The sequence below is a fragment of the Equus caballus genome, chromosome 25 (genome assembly GCF_041296265.1).
Source record: "Equus caballus isolate H_3958 breed thoroughbred chromosome 25, TB-T2T, whole genome shotgun sequence".
Lineage (NCBI taxonomy): Eukaryota > Metazoa > Chordata > Mammalia > Perissodactyla > Equidae > Equus > Equus caballus.
Window position 1 is genome coordinate 46,074,035 of NC_091708.1, and position 19,954 is coordinate 46,093,988.

At 54.8% G+C, this 19,954-nt stretch overlaps 1 protein-coding gene across 1 annotated transcript in view; it reads left to right on the top strand.

Moving 5' to 3' along the window:
* QSOX2 (quiescin sulfhydryl oxidase 2) overlaps positions 1 to 19,677 on the top strand; it is a 35,407-nt gene extending 15,730 nt beyond the window's left edge. The window contains exons 3-12 of the mRNA XM_023629348.2: positions 565 to 613; positions 1,302 to 1,407; positions 1,558 to 1,648; positions 3,182 to 3,327; positions 4,833 to 4,967; positions 5,226 to 5,355; positions 8,129 to 8,251; positions 9,683 to 9,833; positions 13,815 to 14,003; positions 16,799 to 19,677. Coding sequence (XP_023485116.1) covers positions 565 to 613; positions 1,302 to 1,407; positions 1,558 to 1,648; positions 3,182 to 3,327; positions 4,833 to 4,967; positions 5,226 to 5,355; positions 8,129 to 8,251; positions 9,683 to 9,833; positions 13,815 to 14,003; positions 16,799 to 17,346 — 1,668 coding nt within the window. The 3' untranslated portion in view covers positions 17,347 to 19,677. The remainder of the gene's footprint in view (positions 1 to 564; positions 614 to 1,301; positions 1,408 to 1,557; positions 1,649 to 3,181; positions 3,328 to 4,832; positions 4,968 to 5,225; positions 5,356 to 8,128; positions 8,252 to 9,682; positions 9,834 to 13,814; positions 14,004 to 16,798) is intronic.
* Positions 19,678 to 19,954: the final 277 nt, after the last annotated feature.

Below are 19,954 nucleotides of genomic sequence, written 5' to 3' on the forward strand. Positions count from 1 at the left end.
CTCGACGCTTCCCTTCTTTCAGTTGTGAGGCTTGGGAGTGTCTTCACCCCGTTTGTAGCCGTCTTTAATGTGTGTTTTGATGAAGAAGGTTTTAAGCGTAAATCAGCATAAATCCTGCTCCCGTGCTCAGAGGGCCTCGGCAGAGTCTGCGTCCCCCCTGGAGCCGTTTGTGTTCTGCGAGCTGGCTGTCGGGACACAGTTAACCCAGAGTCAGGGAGGGCGCCCTCTTTTGTGGTTTGTGTTATGCGAGCTGGCCGTCTGGACACAGTTAACGCCAGGGTCGGCGGGGGAGGGGGGCGCCCTCTTTTGTGGTTCTAACCCTCTCGGGTCAGAAAATGTAAACAGTATTCTGACGGGTATTAACCACCACTCGTAAATCTGGTAGGAAACACGAATATCCACAGAGACACATAGAAACAGCGTTCGTCATCAGTTAAGGTGACCTTTCTGGAGGAAGTGGACCAAGACTGTCTTTAAGATGATGGTCATTTGTTGCTTAAAGATTAACCACTTACACAGACACCAGGCAAGGCTGTTTCTTATTTGTTCTGTGTTTTCTCTTAGTATTTTAAGGCATTTACAAAGGACTTCACAACTGGAGAAAATTTTAAAGGTAAGGACATAAGCATTGTATTTTACGCTCTTAGATTCACCTCATAAGCCAATTAAAGTAAAATTGGTTTCAGGAGCCTAGAAGGCTCACCTGATGGGGTCTGTGCCCCCACAGCATGTTCGCGTCAGCGCCATCCTACCTGTCTTTCCTTTAAGAGTTCAAACAGTCATAGTTTCATAAAATTTTTATTTTGTCTTTGCCTTCTTTGGCAAATACGGTGGTGAGTTTTCTTTTTTTAAGTAAACCTGTTTTTATTGAAAAATGACATTTGGAGACGTGCACACATGACACGTGCACACCTGGTGAGTTTTCATGCGTGAACCCACGGGTAGCCAGTGTCCAGACGTCAGCCGCGGGTGACAGCTGTTCTACGTACATCAGAGGTCGTTTGCACGTTTCTGAACTTAGTGTAGATGGACTCGCAGCATGTCTGGCCCCTTTGTCTCCATGCTGGGTGTGAGATTCATCCTTATTGCCATGTGTCCCCAAATCCCAATTGTTCCCACCCTCGTGGCTGTCGTCTCCTGTTGTGTGAAGCCACCGCTGTCTGCCGCGCACTCCCTGGCCTTGGTGCACCCTGCTGGGGTTCCCTGAGTGACGCGTGCCCGCGCCATGCCCTCTGGGGCCCTGGGTGGGTGGGCGCTCCATGCGGCGGATGCGGCCGTGATCGTGGCGTGCTTCCCTGCAGGGCCCGACCGAGAGCTGCAGACGGTGCGGCACACCATGATCGATTTCCTGCAGAACCACACGGACAGACGCAGGCCTCCCGCCTGCCCGTCTTTGGACCCTATTCGGTGCGTAGTTCTGCAAAGACAGTGACACTTTACCAGTTGAATTTAATTTTGTAAAATATAGATTTTCATTAAGTGCTATGGGCACTGGTCTATGATGGCCAGCTCACTGTTCTTGAAAGCACTAAAAGCCTCTTTTTTTTCTGTTAAAAGGCCCAGTGACGTTCTTTCCCTCATTGATAACCATGATGGGCGTTATGTGGCGATTTTGTTTGAAAGCAACAGCTCCTACGTTGGCCGTGAGGTACCGTGTGGCTTCTTTCCCGTCTGCCCACGTGGTGGGAGTCGCGTGTTGGGTCTGCAGTTAGACCCCCACATAGCAGCTGCTTCTCCTTGCCTCGTGCGCTTGGGTTTCGTTCCTTCTCATTAATTCGCGGCATCGTGGTGCATGCTGTTCAGCGAATTTGCTGGTATAGAGGGAAGACTGAGAGTGGGGGCGTGCCTCCGAGGGGAGGCAGGAAAGGCCCCAGAGTGATGCCTCCGTCCCTGGCGTGGGGCTGGGAGGGAGGCTCTGGGTGGGCGGGGGGCCCTGGTTTTTCGTGACAAGCTGTGTCTTTCCTTGAGGGCATGCTTGCTTGCTTCTGCGTTATTAGCAAGATTTTTTCTCTGCTGTATTCTGAACTCTCAACTTTTTTGCCAAGTCCAAGATTCTGTAATACATTGTTTCTGTCATCGAACTTTGTTCTGTCATTTCACATGTGGGTCTGAAACCTTTGCCTTTGGCGAACTCTCAGTAAAATCCAGGGATGGGATCTGGGGATGGGTGAGAGGAGTTCCCTGACACGCGGCTGGCTGGCTGAGAGGAGAGGAGGCGCCTCCCTCTGGGAACTGCTTCCTCCGCGCCGAGCCCCCGGCTCCCTCCCTTTTGCCATGAGCTCAGGAGGCAGTGTGCTCCCCTGGGCGCTTTGCTGACACGCGTGAGCAAGCTTTGATGTGGATGCATGTGTGAGCACCATCCAGGTTTGCTGGTGACAACAGGCTGCTTTCTCTGGCTGACCACGCTCGAGCCTGGCTCATAAGAGTCCTGGTGGCTGCTGTGCCTGGTCTGCACTGTGAGCAAACGCCCTTCTTCAGGACACGGCTGGCTCTGTTGCTGTCTAAGAGAAGTCAGGAGGGGCAGGTTCTGTGCTTGATTTCTTGGTGGTGTGCGGGGATTGCGGGTCATCTTTCATACTGGTCCAGCTCCTGAGATGCCACTCCTATGGGCCCTCTGCTACCAAGACCTTGTCACTCTGCCTTCAGCCTAAGCAGGACCAGACAGGGGCAGGTCCCGAGGGAAGGAACGGCCAGCCCGGAGCCTGCTGGCACTTCGCTTGGCTGACCAGGGCTGTGTTGCTCTCGGGGGCTGCTGTTAGCTTCCCAAATTCAGGGTACATGCTGCCTGGTGCATGGCCATGTGTGTCAAGGGAAAGCTCAGGGCTAGGGGTGTGGCCCCACAGAGACATGGTGGTGAATGCATTCGCTTGATGAGTGTGAATTTTGTGGAGGATGTGCTGACTTAAAAGTGTAGTCAAGTTCATTGACACACGTTTTCTCTGCTAGTCTGTACGATTGCTGAGATTATAGTTTCTGCCTGCGGCATGTGTCTCAGCATTGCCTTAAAGTGCAGTAAAGATTAAGATGTAAATGATGGTCTGGCTTATAGAGGAGACGATTGCAGGTTTGTTCCAGATGACGGTGTTCTAATTTCTGTAGGCATGCTCCTTTTGTCCTTTTGTGACTGCTATTCCTGAGAACATTGCCATCCATGGAGCGGGTGATGTTACTTCTCGTCCAGGTGATTTTGGACCTGATTCCTTACGAGAACATCGTGGTGAAGAGGGCGCTGAGTGCGGATAAAGCCTTTCTCGACAAACTTGGTGTTCCTTCCGTCCCTTCCTGCTACTTGATTTACCCAAACGGGTCGCACGGATTAGCTAACGTGTAAGTGTAGTTGGGCTCACAGAGCATTTGCGACCCCTGGTGGGATCCGGGAAACCCTTCAGCGTGTAGGGCCTCACCTGGGCTGGACGCTGGCCTAGTCTGTTCTTCGGAGCAGCCTGGCGCGCTCCTTCCCTTTCTCCAGAATGAGAGGCGAGGCCGAGTGGGCTCTGGCTCTAGGCCCCTTGCGGTCTGCTCTCCTTGCTAAGGCCAGCGGACACCGTTTGCCTCTGCACTGGATGCGGACTGAAAAGTACACAGCTTGGGTAAAGGTTGGGAAAAGCGAACAGATGAGAAGGTCAGGGCCCGTCCTGAAGCCCATGGTGTCCGCCCTGGGCCCACCTGTTTGCCCGGGTGGTCCCACTGCCTGGAGGCCCCGTGTGAACTCAGACTGTTTGCTCAGCAGTTCTTGATGAGTCACCATCTGCTGGGAACACAGCAGTGAGAAGACAGACCAGTTTCCTCCCTCCCTGGGCTTCTATTTCAGCTTCTGGAAAGTTTAACTGGGGCACCAAGGGCACCCTGCCCCAAAGCCTCAAACATGTCCCCATTTCTTAGGCACTGTTCTTAAAAGACAGACAGAACTTGAGGGCAGGCCAGGAGGCCTCTGTGGAGCTGGGTCACCTGTGTCGCACTCTGCGGCAGAGTTCGTTAGGGCTCTCAAGGCACCTGGGCCAGCACACCACGCCCCCGGGCCTGCAGCAGAGGCAGCCCATGCCAGGCCCACAGCACGGATGGTCCTTGACAGGGCTTCCCTGAGCACGTTGCTGTTTTGTTTTGAAGAAAAATTCTTGTTTTATGTTAAAGGTGTCATCTGTACAACTTCTTAGCACACGATGTTGGTGTCTCCCCAACACCACTGCTGCTTCCTCTCTGGGAGTGAGAATGAGCTCTGGACACTTTCACCGACCCGCGAGCTACACTGGGAGTGTGCAGGAAGGGCCCTTACGTGTCCTCAGAGCGCGCCCCTGCCTCGTTAAGGGGCCATACGGCAGCGCTCTGGGGACCTGACCAAGGCCGTCAGGGTGCCCCCGCCTCTTCCCCCAGCCCCGACTTCCAGATGTCCCACTCAGAGCTGGCAGACTGTGGACGAAGGCTCTTAGGCATGTTCAAATCCACAGTTTGAATAAAGCTGATACTGGCAGAGGCTCAAACCAGCTTTACAAACCATCCTAATGTCCCCTGAGCAAAAATGAATCCTAGTACTTCTTACAGCTGTAACTCAGTGGTTCCTTGTGGGTTTGTCTCACCTTCTCAGGTGGAAGGCCAGCTCCCTGAGCCCTGGGCTTTGCTCCTGTCCCGTCCCCCTGCCCACGATACCTGTCATAAATGTCGCAGAATGAATGGGGGACAGTCTGGGTAACTTCCCTAAATCCTGGAGGGAGGGCTCTTCTCAGCCTGGTGACGCAGGTGCCAGGGTGACTTCGTGCCTCGTCCGGACCCCTGCAGAGGTGGCCCGGGACCCTGGAGTGGCTCTGAGCCCCCCCTTGCCCTCCCCTTTCTCGTAGCGCGAAGCCTCTCCGGTCATTTTTTTCCTCTTATTTGAAGTCGTTGCCAGATGTGAGGAAAAAATCACTTTCGTTGCCTGAAAAGCCAAGCGAGGAAGAAAATTCTGAAATTGTGGTTTGGAGAGAATTTGACAGGCAAGTATTCCTCTTGGACTGAGCTGCCCCGGGAGAGACGGGGGCCGGCATCGGGGCACGGATGCAGAGGGCTGCGGGCACGGCTCATGGGCAGGGGCAGATTCTTTTGGAAGCCACCACCCAACTCTTGGCCATTCAGGAGTCCTCGATGTTGCCTCGCTGTGGGGAGTGGGGTCCCGCGGGGGTAGAGGCAAAAAGGAGGGTATTTACACGAAGAGAAAGGGGGTTTTCAGCTGACTCCATAACGTTTCATCTTAGGTCGAAACTGTACACGGCAGACCTCGAGTCGGGGCTGCACTACCTGCTGCGAGTGGAGCTGGCCGCGCACAAGGCCCTGGCCGGGGCCGAGCTGAACACGCTCAAGGACTTCGTCACCGTCGCCGCCAAGGTGCGTGGGCTCTGAGCGGGCTGTGGTGCTCTGCTCTGCGGAGCGGCGGCCAGGGAGGTTTGCCCGCCCGCCTGCTGGGAGCTAGCCGACTCGGTCAGGGGATGCGCTCCTCCCCTTGGCTGGGTTGGCCTGTGGGCTCATTCGGCTCAGTTACAAACGCATGCTGGCCGCCTGACCCTGCTCTGAGCCCTGGGATGTGGGGGCACAAAGGTCCCTGCTCGGTGGGGGTAGAGTGGAGCAGAGGCCCGGCATCTGGCACCTGTTGGGAAGGCAGGAGGCGCTGCCGTCCTCAGGGGAGGGCAGGACTGTCCGGGGACAGCACGGGGTTGGAAGCAGTTTGACTCGGCGCGGTGTGACGGGCATGTGCCGATGGCCTGGGTGAGTGTGGGTGGAAGAGAGGCTGCACAGACAGCTCCCTCGGGGTGTGGCGGGTTAGGGAGGGAGGCAGCTGTGGCAGCTGTCGTTGTCACCTGGAGTCTGTTGTGTTGGCCAGGAGCTCGTGAGTGGGCTGGGCTGGCACTTCCACCTTTACGAGCAGAGGGAGCAGGTGGATGGCTCGTGTGCTGGCTAAAGCTTAGAGATGGGTGGCTGTTGGGGTCACATTCCCGCCACGAACTCTTAGCTCTGGGGCTAAAATCCAGGGCTTGTCTTTTTCTTGGCCCAGAATTCTTACGTTGTACAGAGCAGCAGGAAGCAGGAGGCCATCCCTCTTCCCTGGGGACAGACCTGAGCCTTTGTCCTCTTGGCCCCAGTAGGCCCTTCTGCTCTCTGACTTCTGGGATAGCCCAGCCCCTAGGCCTGCCCCGTGCCTGTCGGTCGCAGTAGCCTGGGAACTGGGCCCTTTGCTCCTGCTGCTGGCCACAGGAGAAATATTTCCTTCAGTTGCCTCGCTTATAATGCTGAGACCTGAATGACTTGTTATTTAAAAGATAGGGAAGCTTAATTAAAAGATTTCTCTTGGGGCCGACCCCATGGCTGAGTGGTTGGGTTTGCGCACTCTACTTTAGCGGCCTGGGGTTTCACCGGTTCAGATCCTGGGCGTGGACCTGGCACCACTCATCAGGCCGTGCTGAGGCGGCGTCCCACATGGCAGAACTAGCAGGACCTACATCTAGAATATACAACTGTGTACTGCGGGGCTTTGGGGAGAAGAAGGAAAAAGAAGATTGGCAACAGGTGTTAGCTCAGGCGCCAATCTTTAAAAAGAAAAAAAGAAAAAAGATTTCTCTTGCCAAAACTAAGGTGCCTGATACAGTAATTCATTTTCAGCATTTTGGATAGTCAGAGTTTACTTCTATAGTATGATTTCTGAAGAAAATGAGGGAGATAGGATTTATGTTTAAAGGAATAATGAGTCGCATAATATATTTCAAATGAAGAGATGAAAATCGTCTAGACAGGTTTTCACCCCTTGTGCCGTCGGAGTTCAGAAATCTCCAGCTGCCCTCATTCCTTTAAGAAAGTGCCCTGCTCATCTGTCCCCAGGCTGCACACGTCGCCAGCTGGGAGTAATTGGGAGCCGTGTGCTCCACGCATGCTCTCTCTGCTCTACCGTCATCTCAGCTGGGGACGCCGCGGGTTTACACATGTGCCACAGGGCTCTGTGAGTCTGGATGACTTAGTGATTTTTCCAAAGTTTACCTAAACTTTGAATTAAATGCTGGTAAAAATAAAGTGCTGGGAGGTTGATAAAGGTACTTTGTAGCCTGTGTAGGAAAGAAAAGATGTTACAGGGTTGAAAATGTGATGTTTCTGCTGTTTGTTTTAGCATTCTCATTAGTAAGGTTTTAGCTCAGGTTTTTTTGTTGTTTTTTTAAAGATTGGCGCCTGAGCTAAAATCTGTTGCCAGTCGTTGTCTCTTTTTTTTTTCTCCTTTCTTCTTATCCCCAAAGCAGCCCGGCACACTGTTGTATACTCTAGTTGTAGGCCCTTTGGGTTGTGCTGTGTGGGACGTCCCCTTAGTGTGGCTTGATGAGCGGTGCTGTGTCTGCGCCCAGCATCCGAACCAGTGAAACCCTGGGCTGCCCAAGTGGAGCGCGCAAACTGAACCTCTCAGCCATGGAGCCAGCCCCAGCTCAGGTTTTTAAGAGCTTTCAGCAGCCTTCATTTTGCACACTTAATAGGCAACACCTAATCGAAGTTCCTTCCAGAAAGTCCACGGTAGCACGGGATCATTGAGCTCGATGCTTGTCCAGGCCTCTGCGGTGCGGCCAGCTGCATGGCTAGCAGAGCATGGCATTCAGCAAGCCAGCAGATTGCACATTTGTGCATAAAGACCTCAGGGGCGTGCACATCTTTTCCAAGTAGTTTCACAGTCAGAGATGGCACAGGCAGGAGGTGGAGGGCATGAGTCTGTGCAGCCGGCGGGTTAGCATAAATGACCAGGAGGAACATGGAACAATAGGCTGTGAGTTCAGAAAGGACTATAAAGCCCTTGAGAGCATGAGAAAGAGGGCATGCTGTGGCACGTCCTGTCGTTGTGAAGTGGCTGCCTGGCGTGAGGAAGAGTGGCTGTCGGCACGGTGCTGGACGGGTGGGCAAGACGCCGAAGAAAGGCTGGAGGAAGGGGGCTCTGGCTCAGCTTCCTGGAAGGTGTCGGCCGGAAGCCTGGTTCCCCTCTGCGTTCCCCCTACCCCAGTTCTAGGTGAAGGCCCTGGACTGGTGGAGACATTTCCCCCACCAGCCCCACTTGTCGGTGTCAGGGCAGGCCTGGCCTCTACCCCGGGGACCGCCGTGCCCTGAGCGTCTTTAAGTGTGGTCCTTCCTCCCTCAGCTGTTCCCCGGCCGGCCGCCCGTCAGAAGGCTGTTGGAGACACTGCAGGAATGGCTGGCCAATCTTCCCCTGGACAGGATCCCCTACAATGCCGTCCTCGACCTGGTCAACAACAAAATGCGGGTGAGCCCAGCCCCTCCCAGAGCTCGGGGCATGTTGTTCTCCTGTAACTGACCAGCTGGGGCCCCGATGCCGTGTGTGGGGAGGGGACGCTGTGCGTGCATGTGGACCTGCCAGTGCGGCAGGTACCTTCATGCCTGCAGCCTCGAGGGCCCCCGTTTCCCTCCGTGTGACGCCCCAACGATTTTCACTGTCCCCATTTCCATGACGACTTCATATCCACTCCCTCATCCATCTGTGGTGCTGTCACCATCATGCTGAAGTCTTCAGTTTAAGGACAGGTCACCAGAAACATGCTGTGAGCGCTGTCCTATAGAGAAAATGAGAGAAAGACAAGGTTTTCTCAAGCAGTGTAGCACTAGGTCTTTTTTTATTATTTAAATTTTTAGTGAACTCATCTGAATTTTACACCTGAAGTTTTTATTTCACTAAAAAGTGAATAAAAACGACGTGCTCAATACGAAGTGTGGCAGTCCTGCTGGAGCTGCCACAAGGCCGGGTGCTGGGAGGCGAGGGCCTCAGAGCTCCCTTCCTTGGGCCGCCTTGGTGGCCTCTGCGGCCACAGGAGAGCTTAACACCCTTAAGTAAACCCAGGGTCATGCTGTCAGCATGCTGCACGGTTGGCATTCGCTGCGCAGGGGCACGTGGGGCCATTGTCCAGGCTCTCGCCAGCTTTGGTTGCTGTCTGCAGCTGAGGAACAAATGGCGGGGTTTCCTGCCTGGACCTTCCTCCACTGCTCCTCCGAGCTTGAGGTTATCGTGGCATCTTCCCACACAGGACCTGGGACGTGTGACATCTCCCACGTGCGAGCGTGTGGCCTGGGCTCCGAGCGGGGGAAGGGGGCTGGGACAGAGCACTTCAGACTCAACTGCCAATAACCCTGTGCCGGTCAGCCTGCCAGGGGCCCGGGGCGGCCGGGACAGCCTGTCACTGTGCTCGGGACCCGCTTGGTTGGGGCGTGTGTCTCCTGAGCCCTTAGGACCCTGTCAGGCCCTCAGTTTGCTGACAATACGGTGAATATCCTTGCTCGTTCTGGCCAACAACTGTTGGGGAATTGAACTTTTTACATTTTTATTTCTATTTTATTAATCTTCTCCTATGAATTTCATTATAACTGATTCTAATTTAAGAGAAAAGGTGGATGTTCTTCTGCTTCCTAGTGCTAATTTATCAAGACACAGATAAACTCTTCCTTTCTCCCCAAAGGCTGGAAAGAACAGGCCACATCCCACATTCTGAGAACGTCTATAGTGAAGTAAACCTTTTCTTCTCGTTGGTTTGGTATTGAGTTTAAATTTACATGTGGTCAGTTGTACGGTTAGGAATTTTGATAAATGTATGCCCTGTGTAACCGCCACCCAATCGAGAGAGGACCTTCACCAACTGTTTTTAATTTTAACAATTACCTCTTATTTTCTCTTCTTTTTTTTCAGATTTCTGGAATATTTCTTACCAGTCACATCAAGTGGGTTGGATGTCAGGGGAGCCGACCAGAGTTGCGGGGTTACACGTGTTCACTCTGGAAGCTGTTCCACACGCTGACTGTGGAGGCTGCGGCCCACCCGGAGGCACTGGACGACACAGGTACCGTCCTGCGCGGCCGGGCGCCGTTAGTCCGATGACCTATTCCACGCGGAGCTGCTGGGGGCTGTCGGGAGCACACGTGCAGACTTGGTTTGCTGTGTGTAAGGCAGCACGTCACAAGGGACGCCCCTGGGGTCCCATGCTGAGGAGGCTGGAGGGGAGCATCTTTTCAGGACTCGGCCTGTCCCTGCACGGGCTCTGGATGCTGGGGCGTGAGCGCCCGCCTCTTTAACTCGCAAGCCTGTGCTCAACTGGTCTGCAGGAAATGAATCATAGAGAAGAATGAGGGGACACGGCTAAGAATTTCTCTGTGGTGTAGACATCTCTTTTTTTGCTTTAAAAAATATGGGAAGGGCCAGCCCTGCTGGCCTAGTGGTTAAGTTTGGCATGCTCTGCTTCAGTGGCCCAGCTTTGGTTCCTGGGCATGGACCTAGCACCACTCATCTGTCAGTAGCAGTACTGTGGCGGCGGCTCACATACAAAAAGAGGAAGACTGGCAACAGATGTTAGCTCAGGGCAAATCTTCCTCAGCAGAAAAAAAAATAACTGAAACGTATTTGGAGAGGTGTATTAGTTATCTGTTGTTGTATAACAAATTACCCTAAAACTTAGCAGCTTAAAGCAATGCACATTTATTATCTCACAGTGTCTGTGGGTCAGGAACTCAGATGTGGCTTAACCAGGATCTTCTGCTTCAGGTCTCTGACCACCTCAGGCAAGGTGTTGGCCAGGGCTGGGGCCTCCTCTGAAGACCCGCCCATGCTCACTCTCGAGGCAGTGACTGGATTCAGGTCCTTGCTGGGGGGCAGGCACTCTCAGTGCCTCACCCTGTGGCCTCTCCGTAGGCAGCTCACACCACAGCAGCTGGCTCCACCCGAGCAAGCCAATGAGAGGGCATGCTTCTTGGGGTGATAACCAATGTCAGAAGTGAGCCAAGCCTGCTCACAGAGGGAGGGGGACCACGGGGCCATCTCAGGCTGCCTGCCACAAGAGGTGAGAAACTGTAGAACTTCAAGTTGGGTTTAATAATTTCAGGTATCAGGCCAGTCCTGTGGCCTAGTGGTTAAGTTTGGTCCACTCCGTTTCAGCAGCCCAGGTTCAGATCCCAGGTGCAGACCTATACCACTAGGTGGCCATGCTGTGGCAGTAACCCACATACAAAATCAAGGAAGATTGGCAGAGATGTTAGCTCAGGGCGAATCTTCCTCACCAAAAAAATAAACAGAGAAAAGTAATGTCAATTATCAGACCATAGCGCGGTCAGAATTATCTCATTTTATATCCTACATGAGACGTAAAACTGTGTTGGGTTTGTATCTACTTTGGCCTTGTTGGATCTGTGCTCCAGTGGGAGCAGGCCCCTGGCAGCCTCGGGAAGAACAGCTTATCTTTTACTTGTTTTTTACTCATTCGGCTTCACTAATGTTTGTATTAAATTGAAATTAGAGTCTCTTGACTCATACATTCCAATATTCTTTCCAGTACAATTGTACAATTCCAGTACAATATTCTTTCCAGTAAAATTCTCTTATACTTCTCTTTTGCGGCATAACAAACTACCCCAAATGCTGTGGCTTAGAACACCCCCTCTGACCTGCTCGTGGGCCTGAGACTCAGCGGCTGGGCCGGCTCGGCGGGGCGGATCTGCTGTCTGCCCCATGAGGCTTGCTTAGGTGGCAGCAGCTGATCAGTCTAGACTCCACGGGCCGGCCTGCTCCCCCAGGGTGACACTGTGTTCAGGAAGGACCTCTTGAGCCCCTGGCAAGGGGCACGTGGCATCACTCCCGCTGCTCCTGCTGGCCCTGTAGTCTCGTCCAGCCCACGGTCTCAGTGGGGAACTAGAGTGCCCCGTCCCTGGGAGAAGCAGCAAAGCCACACGCGAAAGAGGTGTGTGGCTGTCTTGGGACATCTTCCCCCACGCCGGCGCTGCTCAGGGTGACCTTGGCTTTCTACTCAGGGGTCCTGTAGGGGAGGGGGCCTTTGACCCAAAGGTTGTTTTTGAATCACAGAAAAAAGGGCAGCGTGTTTTTCAGGAGAAACCTCCCAAACAGAGAGCAAAACCAGGACATCGACACTGCCCGATCTGATGATCTGACAGAAACCCGACCGTTGGGACGCGCTTCTGAAACACGAGTGGGTGAGGGAACCTCAGCTCCAGGAGGAGTTCTGCTGAGGAGCGGGCCAGCGCTTGGAGGGCAGCGTGGTGGCAGCTGGGGAAGGAGGTCGTCCCCAGGGTGTTCTGTGACATGTGACAGAGCTGAGGCCAGCCCGTGAGGTCGTAGTGGCAGCAGGATGACAGAGCACGCGGTCCGATCTTCGGCCTTCTCTCCCTGTGTCGGCGGAAACTGAAGCCGTGTGCGAGGAGGCCGTCTAATGCCGAAGAACTGGGTCAGGCCGAGGCTGCGGATTATGTCTTGGAAGGGTTTTCCTCTCCTTACTGCATGTTAAACCCCATCGACTAAAAAGCTTGCCGCGTCCCCTAATCCCCCCCAGGTAGACGTTTATGGTTCTTGTCCACTTTAAAGATTAGGCGGCCCTGAGTGTGAGCGGTTTGGTGGGGAGAGAGAAAAGGAGGATTACCAGTGACGCGCGGCAGCTGTCGGCCGAAGATCTACCGGCTGGCGAGGGAGCAGACGAGCCGGGCGAGGGGCCGGGGCGGCCCGCAGCGTGTGCTTAGGCCGTGCGTGCCGGCTCACCCTGGGTGCCCCTGGCTGCCGTTGGACACACTCAGAGCCAAGGAGACGTTGGAGGGGCGCTCAGTCTGGGCCTTCCTTGCGGGAGGTGGACGAGGACGCCAAGGTTAATGACGGACGCGGGAAGTGCCCCCGGGCCCTGGCTCTGGGCCTGCGGAGGGGTGTTGCCCTCACCCGGAGAACCCCGAGATGCTGGGGGCCGCGCCGTGTGTGAGGCAAGATCACTCCAGGAGGCTCGCTGTTGGTCAAGGCGTATTCAGTCTCAAAAGCGCGTCTCCTTTTTTCCAGTTATCTTGCTGTGTTTCTTTCAATGCCAACATTTAGTTTGTTTCCATCTCACGTCTCTCATCTGCACGCTGGTCCTCATATTAGTCGTCTGAGAGGGGCACTGGGTCCTCCTGTTAGTGTGACACTGGTGCTTCCCTCTGCTGTCAGGGGTGGCTTTCCTGAAACACTGGTGCGATTCCATCAGAGCATCTTTTCTCCAGCTCCCACGGCCCCTTAGCACTTGTCTACGTGCAGGGGTGGACACTGTCTGGCTGGTGGATGCTGGAGGTTTCCTCACACAGAGAGCTTTAGCCTTTTTATAGAAGCGCACAGGCTGCACCTGGCAGCTGGCCAGTCCGTGACTGTCGCTGCCCCCCTGCCGCCCCCTCTCATAGACGACCATCCGAAGTGTGGGGCAAGCCCAGAGGCACTTCCTAAGGCCAAGTTCCCACTTAGGCTTGTGTTTTGCAAGGATTTCAGAGCAAAACAGCTACAAATTTAGAATGAGTAGCTGCCATTGCCCCACACCAGCCTTTGGGGGTTGCTTGTAAGGCCAGAGGAACTGCATACAGGAGGCAGACCCCAAGGCCAAACCATGGCTTTGGTGGTGAGGCCGAAGATGAGAGGCGGAAGGCCGGCAAGGGTGCCACGCATCCCTCCGAGGGCCCCTCGGAGTCATGGCGTCTCAGCGCCCGTGACTCGTTTCCTGGGTATCAGTGCACATCGTGGGGTGTGTCCCACAGCAAGACACAGACGACGGGCCCACATTCCAGGGTGTGCACATTCAGTGTGGCGTTGCGAGAGTGAGTGGGCGGGCACCTTCTGCCCGCAGTAGGCGCTGGGGAGGTGCTGGTTCCGTCCTGCATCCCTGTGCAGACACGCAGGGCTGTTCCGTGTCTGGCCGCTCACCCCCTTCCTGGCTCCCCATGCTTACCCAAGCCCTGTGCTTCTAGTGGAAACAGCCTCACCCCTTCTGGTGACTGTCATTCCGAGGCACCACAGCCGTCTGTTCCCTCGGCAGGTTTTGAAGGCGACCCCCAGGCAGTGCTGCAGACCATCCGGAGGTACGTCCACACCTTCTTTGGCTGTAAGGAGTGTGGTGAGCATTTTGAGGAAATGGCTAAAGAATCCATGGATTCCGTGAAAACACCCGACCAAGCAGTTCTCTGGCTTTGGAAGAAACACAACCAAGTGAACAATCGCCTGGCAGGTGAGAAGCCACGCCGCAGTGGCCTGAGCCTGGGCGAGAGGGGCCAGTGTGGGCGGGGGAGGTAGCATGGGCCCATGGCCCGCCAGCCCATCAGCGTGTCCTGGGGGCAGTGGGGACAGCGCGAATGCACGCACGGCGGTGGCGCCTGAGCTTCGGAGCCCTGCGGCCTGCCCGCCGTGTGCCAGCCTTCCCGACCATGCCCAGCACACAGCCAGATGTCTGCCCGGTCAGACTCTGTTTCATGGGGACCTTGGCCAGGGAGCTGCTGTAGATGACAGCCGTTCCTGGGCTGCAGTGTCCCTGGATTTCCAGATTGTTCCCTCACCTCAGGGCTCCTGGGCTGCGTGGAAATTTGTGTGCATCCTTTGCTCCCTCATACCCTCTGGTGGCCCCCTAGGCCTGAGTAAATTGGATACTGGAAAACTAAAATATAATTAATTTTCAGTAAGGAACTTTAGTGTCATTAAAATCTGCTCTCAGATGATAAACCAAACCCCTCAAAGTGGTTTTGTTTAAAAAACTAAATAGGGCGCATATATTTTCTCAGGGTTAAGTAATTCAAACTGTTCCTAAATCAGTGGCAGATTAAAATTAGGCTTAAAATAATTCCACTGAGAAATAAATCTTAATAGAGCTGAATAGAAAATGCCACTAAACTATTGGTTTTTATTTAATCTACTGTATTATAAAAACACATCACCGCTGTGGCACTAAAGGAGATTGGTTTTTCTTCGCATGAGAGCCGGCTGCTGCCTTGGGTCACGTGCCAGCGGCACCTTTTCTGTTTGCCTGCACTTGTCCATCACCATGGCTTGGCTTAAGGTGATTGTGTGAGCGACCCAGACGCTTCCCCACCTCCCAGCATCCGGCCTCTCCCCTCCGCCCCACCTCCCTCACTCCTGACACAGTCCATCCGGCTGTCCCCGTGGCGCTCGGCTCCAAAGCAGCCGGATGAGACTCCTGCCATGCTGGTCCCTGTCCGGTGCCCCTGGGTGCCCCTGGCCCTGGCCTGCACTGGCCCTGCCTGGTAATGCTGCAGCCCGTGGAATTGTGTCACTCCTTAGATTTTGTCTGTCCCCCAGTCCCACCCCTAGCCTCTGGATTGAGACCCAGCTCCTTAGAGGCCCCCGAGACCTGACCTGGACCCCTGTCCAGTGTTAGCTCCTGATTCTGTGCCCCTCATCCGTCCTAGTATGAGAATATCTGAATCTCCCACTGGACGCACACCCAGAGGGCAGCACCAGGCCGTGGTAGTCTGCATCGCCCTCCCGGCTCCATGCGCAGCACGTGGCCTGTACTAAGCAGAGCGGGATAGATACTCAGTCATGAACGGGCCACAGCAGAGTGTCTCCGCTGCTTTCAGGCACATCGGGAGGCCCACAGATAAAGGACTTCATTTTTGCTTACTTCCAGAAGCACTTTAAGGGTGGCAAGGTGTCCCCAATCAGATCGGGGAGCTCTGGGAGCTGAGAAGCACCATATGCTGCTCTACAGCTGGGCCTGTGTGGTCCTTGTGTCCTTGGCAGACGCACTGAGCTGGGTGGTCAAGGGGCTTGTCACTGCATCACTGGGGAAAAGCTGGAACGCAAAAACGCAAGCCGTGGGTGCAAAGTGGCATTAGGGCCCTGCCCCCTGAAGCCCTGCACATGGATGGGGGCCGGTTGCAATTGCCCCGACTGAGCTGGGCGCCCCGGGGCAGCGCTCCATCAACACGGCTGGCTCCAGGGAGTGAGCGATTGCGTGGGGCGAGGAGAGGGTGCACCATGGCCTCGTGTGGCCGAGGGCAGTGGTAAGTGAACTGCCTTTGTGAAGGGTCGCTGAGCAGCAGGTATCAAAAACCTTGAAGATGTGGAAACTTTTTGAATCAAATTCCACTTCTAGAAGTCATCAGGCTAGTGGGCAAAGGTGATGTCCATTGCAGAGCTGTGCGCCTGGCCGTCCAGGGGACTGATCGCACAGACAGCAGGAACCGTGGAGGGTGCCGTACAGTTGTCAGAAATACTGAGGCAGGTCTGTGTTATTACTGGCTGAAGAGCAAGTCCAGTTAAACCTGCATGTGGGCTGTGGTTCCGTTTTGTTAAAAGAGATGCGCTCACATTTGCACACTCAGGAGGGGTTGGGGAGGTGCCGCCTCTGGGAGAGCGTGGGAAGCCGGCTGTCCCATACTTTTTTGTCCTCTTTGCCATTCCTAAAGGGACAGGTCTCACTCCCAGAATATTCCTTAGAGATCCTTAAAGGATATTTAAGGTCTAGAAGGGGCCAACAATAGCCACGTGTACCTGAAGTGCTGTGGCAACAGCTGGACAGCGAGTGTCCAAGGGCAGGTGCTCCTGGGGTCTGTGTGTGGGCTGTGGGCCTCAGGTGCACCTTAATGGGGGGCTCACTAAGCAGGGGCCTCAGGGGAAAGGCGCAGAGGTGAGAACCTGGCTCGGCCCATTTTGGGAGCAAAGTAACTGGGCGGATTGGAGCAGGCTTTGGCCAGGTGAGTGGCGGTGTCCGAGTGTGCACACTTCCTTTGCTGTGGCACAGGAACCCGCCACAGGTGGAAGGGAAGACACGACGTTTATGTGGTGGGCTGTAGGGAAAAGGGCTGGCAGCTGTGTAGGAAAGGTGGGAGTGAGGGGAGCAGGGCGTCGTCTGGACCCCGTGAGAGGTCACATTGGGGGGTGGAGGGGACAGGTGGTAGGCAGGCAGGAAACTGGTAGGAGCCATGCGGGCGCTGCAGTGCGTCCACCCTGGGTGGGCTGTGGGGTCACTGAAAGGCCTCTTCGTGTTGCTCTCCCTCTTCCTCCCAGGCCATCTGAGTGAGGATCCCAAGTTTCCTAAGGTTCCTTGGCCCACTCCGGACCTCTGCCCGGCCTGCCACGAGGAGATTAAGGGCCTGGACAGCTGGAACGAAGGCCAGGTGCTCCTGTTCTTGAAGGGGCACTATGGCAGCAGCAACCTGGTAGACACCTACTCCGCGGACCTGGGAGACGCCAGCGAAGGAGGCGCCCCCGCCGAGGGCCAGGATGGGGAGAGGGGCCGCAATCCCCCAGAGAAGCCTCGTGGAGCCCAAGGTGCCGAGAGTCTCCGTCCGCCCAGCGTGCTGCCTCCCAGACCTCGCCGGTTAGAGGGCTCGCACCGAGCGCTCAGCCTGAAACTCGAGAGTCTGAGAGGGGCCGTGGGCCGCAGGGAGGCGGGGGCGGCCGCACCCTTTCTCGGGATGGGCTTCTCCAGCCTGGACATGAGCCTCTGCGTCGTGCTCTACGTGGCCTCGTCCCTGTTTCTGATGGTGATGTACTTTTTCTTCCGAGTGCGGTCCAAGCGGTGGAAAGTCAGGCATCGCCACCCGTCCGTGTAGAGCTGGCAAGACCACAGAAGCGCCTCCGGGAAACAGCCCCCACCCTGCCGCCCGTGGCTTTACTCCTCAAGGCCAGGGGTTCTATAAACATGGTGGACCTGGCTGGGTCACAGCATGTGGCACCTTCAGCTTCAAGTCCTCCTTTTACAAACACTCTCCCCGCACGGGGCGAGCCGGTGTGTGTGCTGGGGCTGTTGCATTCCTGGTGCACCCAGTGGACGCTTTTCACAGATCTTATAGCAGAAAGACTTCTATATTTTTATTCTTCTAGGTTTAAAAGCAGGAGTGGGGAGTCCAGGCCAAATGAACAGAATTCTTTCCCACCCGCTTTCATCTCGAGTTTACTAGACTGCACGTCTTGCGTTGCAAGGCCTTGTTCTGGGATTTGGAGAAGAACCAAGCCCTTCCCCCCGGGAGGCCACTGGGCGATTCACACGGCTGCAGACCCAGCGCAGGGCTGGAGCAGAAACCGGAGCAGACGCCACTGCCCCCGCCCCCTCCCCCCCCCCCCCCAGCTGCTCCTCCAGCCAGTCTGGTCCTCAGTGGGTCGCGTGTGCTGCTCGGCTGCTTGGTTGTTTCTGCTGAAGCTCGAGGCCGTCGGAGCTGAGCAGGGGAGGCACTCGGGGTCCCCGTGCCTTGCAGGCCTCTCTCTCCAGACGCGGAGGTAGAGTGTGAAGGGGAAGGAGGAGCCGATGCATTTGTGGCTTTGCTGCATTTCGAGAATAACTCCAGAGGCCTTGTGGAGTAGACGTGGTGCTTGGAAGGGACGGGCAGTGGCACCCTTTGTTTGTAGGTCTGGTGACAAGAGAGAGAAGTGAACAAGGGCCACCGCCATCTTCCTGTCCTCAGAGGCCTGCTGTGCACCTGAGATCGGAGCTCATCCTGCGAGGGGTGGAGGGTGGTCTCTTCTTTTGGAGGCGGAGTCCCCAGGGGGCTCTCTACAGGACCCCTTCGTCCAGCACCTGCAGGTCCTGACCTCTAGTGGAACAGAGTGAAGAACCAGGGCTCTGAGCCGGTAAAGCCTGGAGGGGTGCCCGGTGGTCTCACTGGCGCCTTTAAGGCCAAACTTCATTTGCCTAAAGCTGTTTTACGGAGGCTCCTGGCACAGGGCCCCGGACCTCCAGGCTTTGGTGATGAAGTTTTTACCATTTAATGATTTCAACACATTATTTCTAAAACCCAAAACATTCAGAGGTACGTTTGCCTCTGAAGATGTAAGCAAAACAAAACAAGGGGTGCCTGGGACCCTTTCCGTGAGCTCCTTCACGGCCGTCGTTTGTCGCACAGGCTCAGGTGTGCATGTGTCGCGTGTGTCACTGTGATGGTTGTAAGTGGTCTCTTCCGCTTTGCCCATCTTACACTTGTGTGTTTACTAACCGAGTTGATCATGTGGGGTATTTCTAAGACCACTGTGATATTATTGCAGCTGGGGAAACGCACAGCTGATCTCCTGAACAGCTGGCACCGGCACCTTCTTGGGGAGCAGGTGGGAGCCTGCTGGGCGGCGTGGTCTGCGGCCTCCAGCCAGGAAACCACCCCAGCTGCTGCCTCACTGCTCTGCCCCAAGAGGGGACGTTTCTTCCTGTTTGACACTTTTTTTAACTCCCAGGAGCCTCTGTGTTTTAAAACCCATGAGCCTGTCCTCATAGCTAGCTGCAGGCCTAGGTTATTGAAGACACGATATCGTTTCCTTTCAACTTGAAAACTGAGCAGATTTACACACAGAATCCAAAGGGAAATACGGAGAACCGTTAACTAAACTGCTGTCTGCTTTGCATCAAATGTCTTTTCTCCCCTAAAGTAAGTTTCTCTCAGTGGTGTGAACCGGACGGTGTGTCGGACGCCATTGTGAGTGGTGACCCTTCCCGGGCCCCTGGGGAAGGCAGTGTCGGCTTGCAGGGTTCCTCGCGGTGCTGCCAAGGGAGGGTCACCACTGTTTGAGGGACCAGTTTACCCCTCCGGAGGGGCAGGCTTCTCAGCAGACCACGAGCCGTCAGGGAGGGGTGTGCCAAGGTGGCCGCAGGAGGTGTGTCTCATGTGCAGGTGTGAGCAGTTTTGCACACCTCCCGTGGCCTGCTCAGGAGTGGACTCTCCCTTTAGGCGAGGTTTAAGATCTGTTTTCTAAAGTTGTAAGTAGTGAGACTAATGAATAAATAGTTCGGTAATTTAAATGTGTATTTATTTTTAACGGAAGGATTTTGATTAAAAAGAAGCTAATTGACATGGTAACGTCAGTGAAATTTCTTACCTGCAAGGAAAGTGAACATTTTGTATTTAAGTAAACTATAATGTACACATTTTAAAAATAAAGAAATCTGACATTTGAAAAAATTGTGGTGCTCTTGATGTGGGAACTAGCTCCCCAGCGGTGGTCCGGGCATCGGGGTGGGGCTGCAGACGGGGGCTTCTTTCCCTTGTAGAGTTTATGGACTGGACACCTGAAGTTTTAGAATTTCTTATATTAAACCGAGGCTTTCTGGAGATGACCCAGGGCTCAGATGGAAGGTGAAAGATGGGAAATGGATTACAGATTAGCTTCTGGGGGCTGATGTGGATGAGAGCCGGTGCCAGGACAGCACCCTTCATTTCCGAGAGCGCTTAATGGACC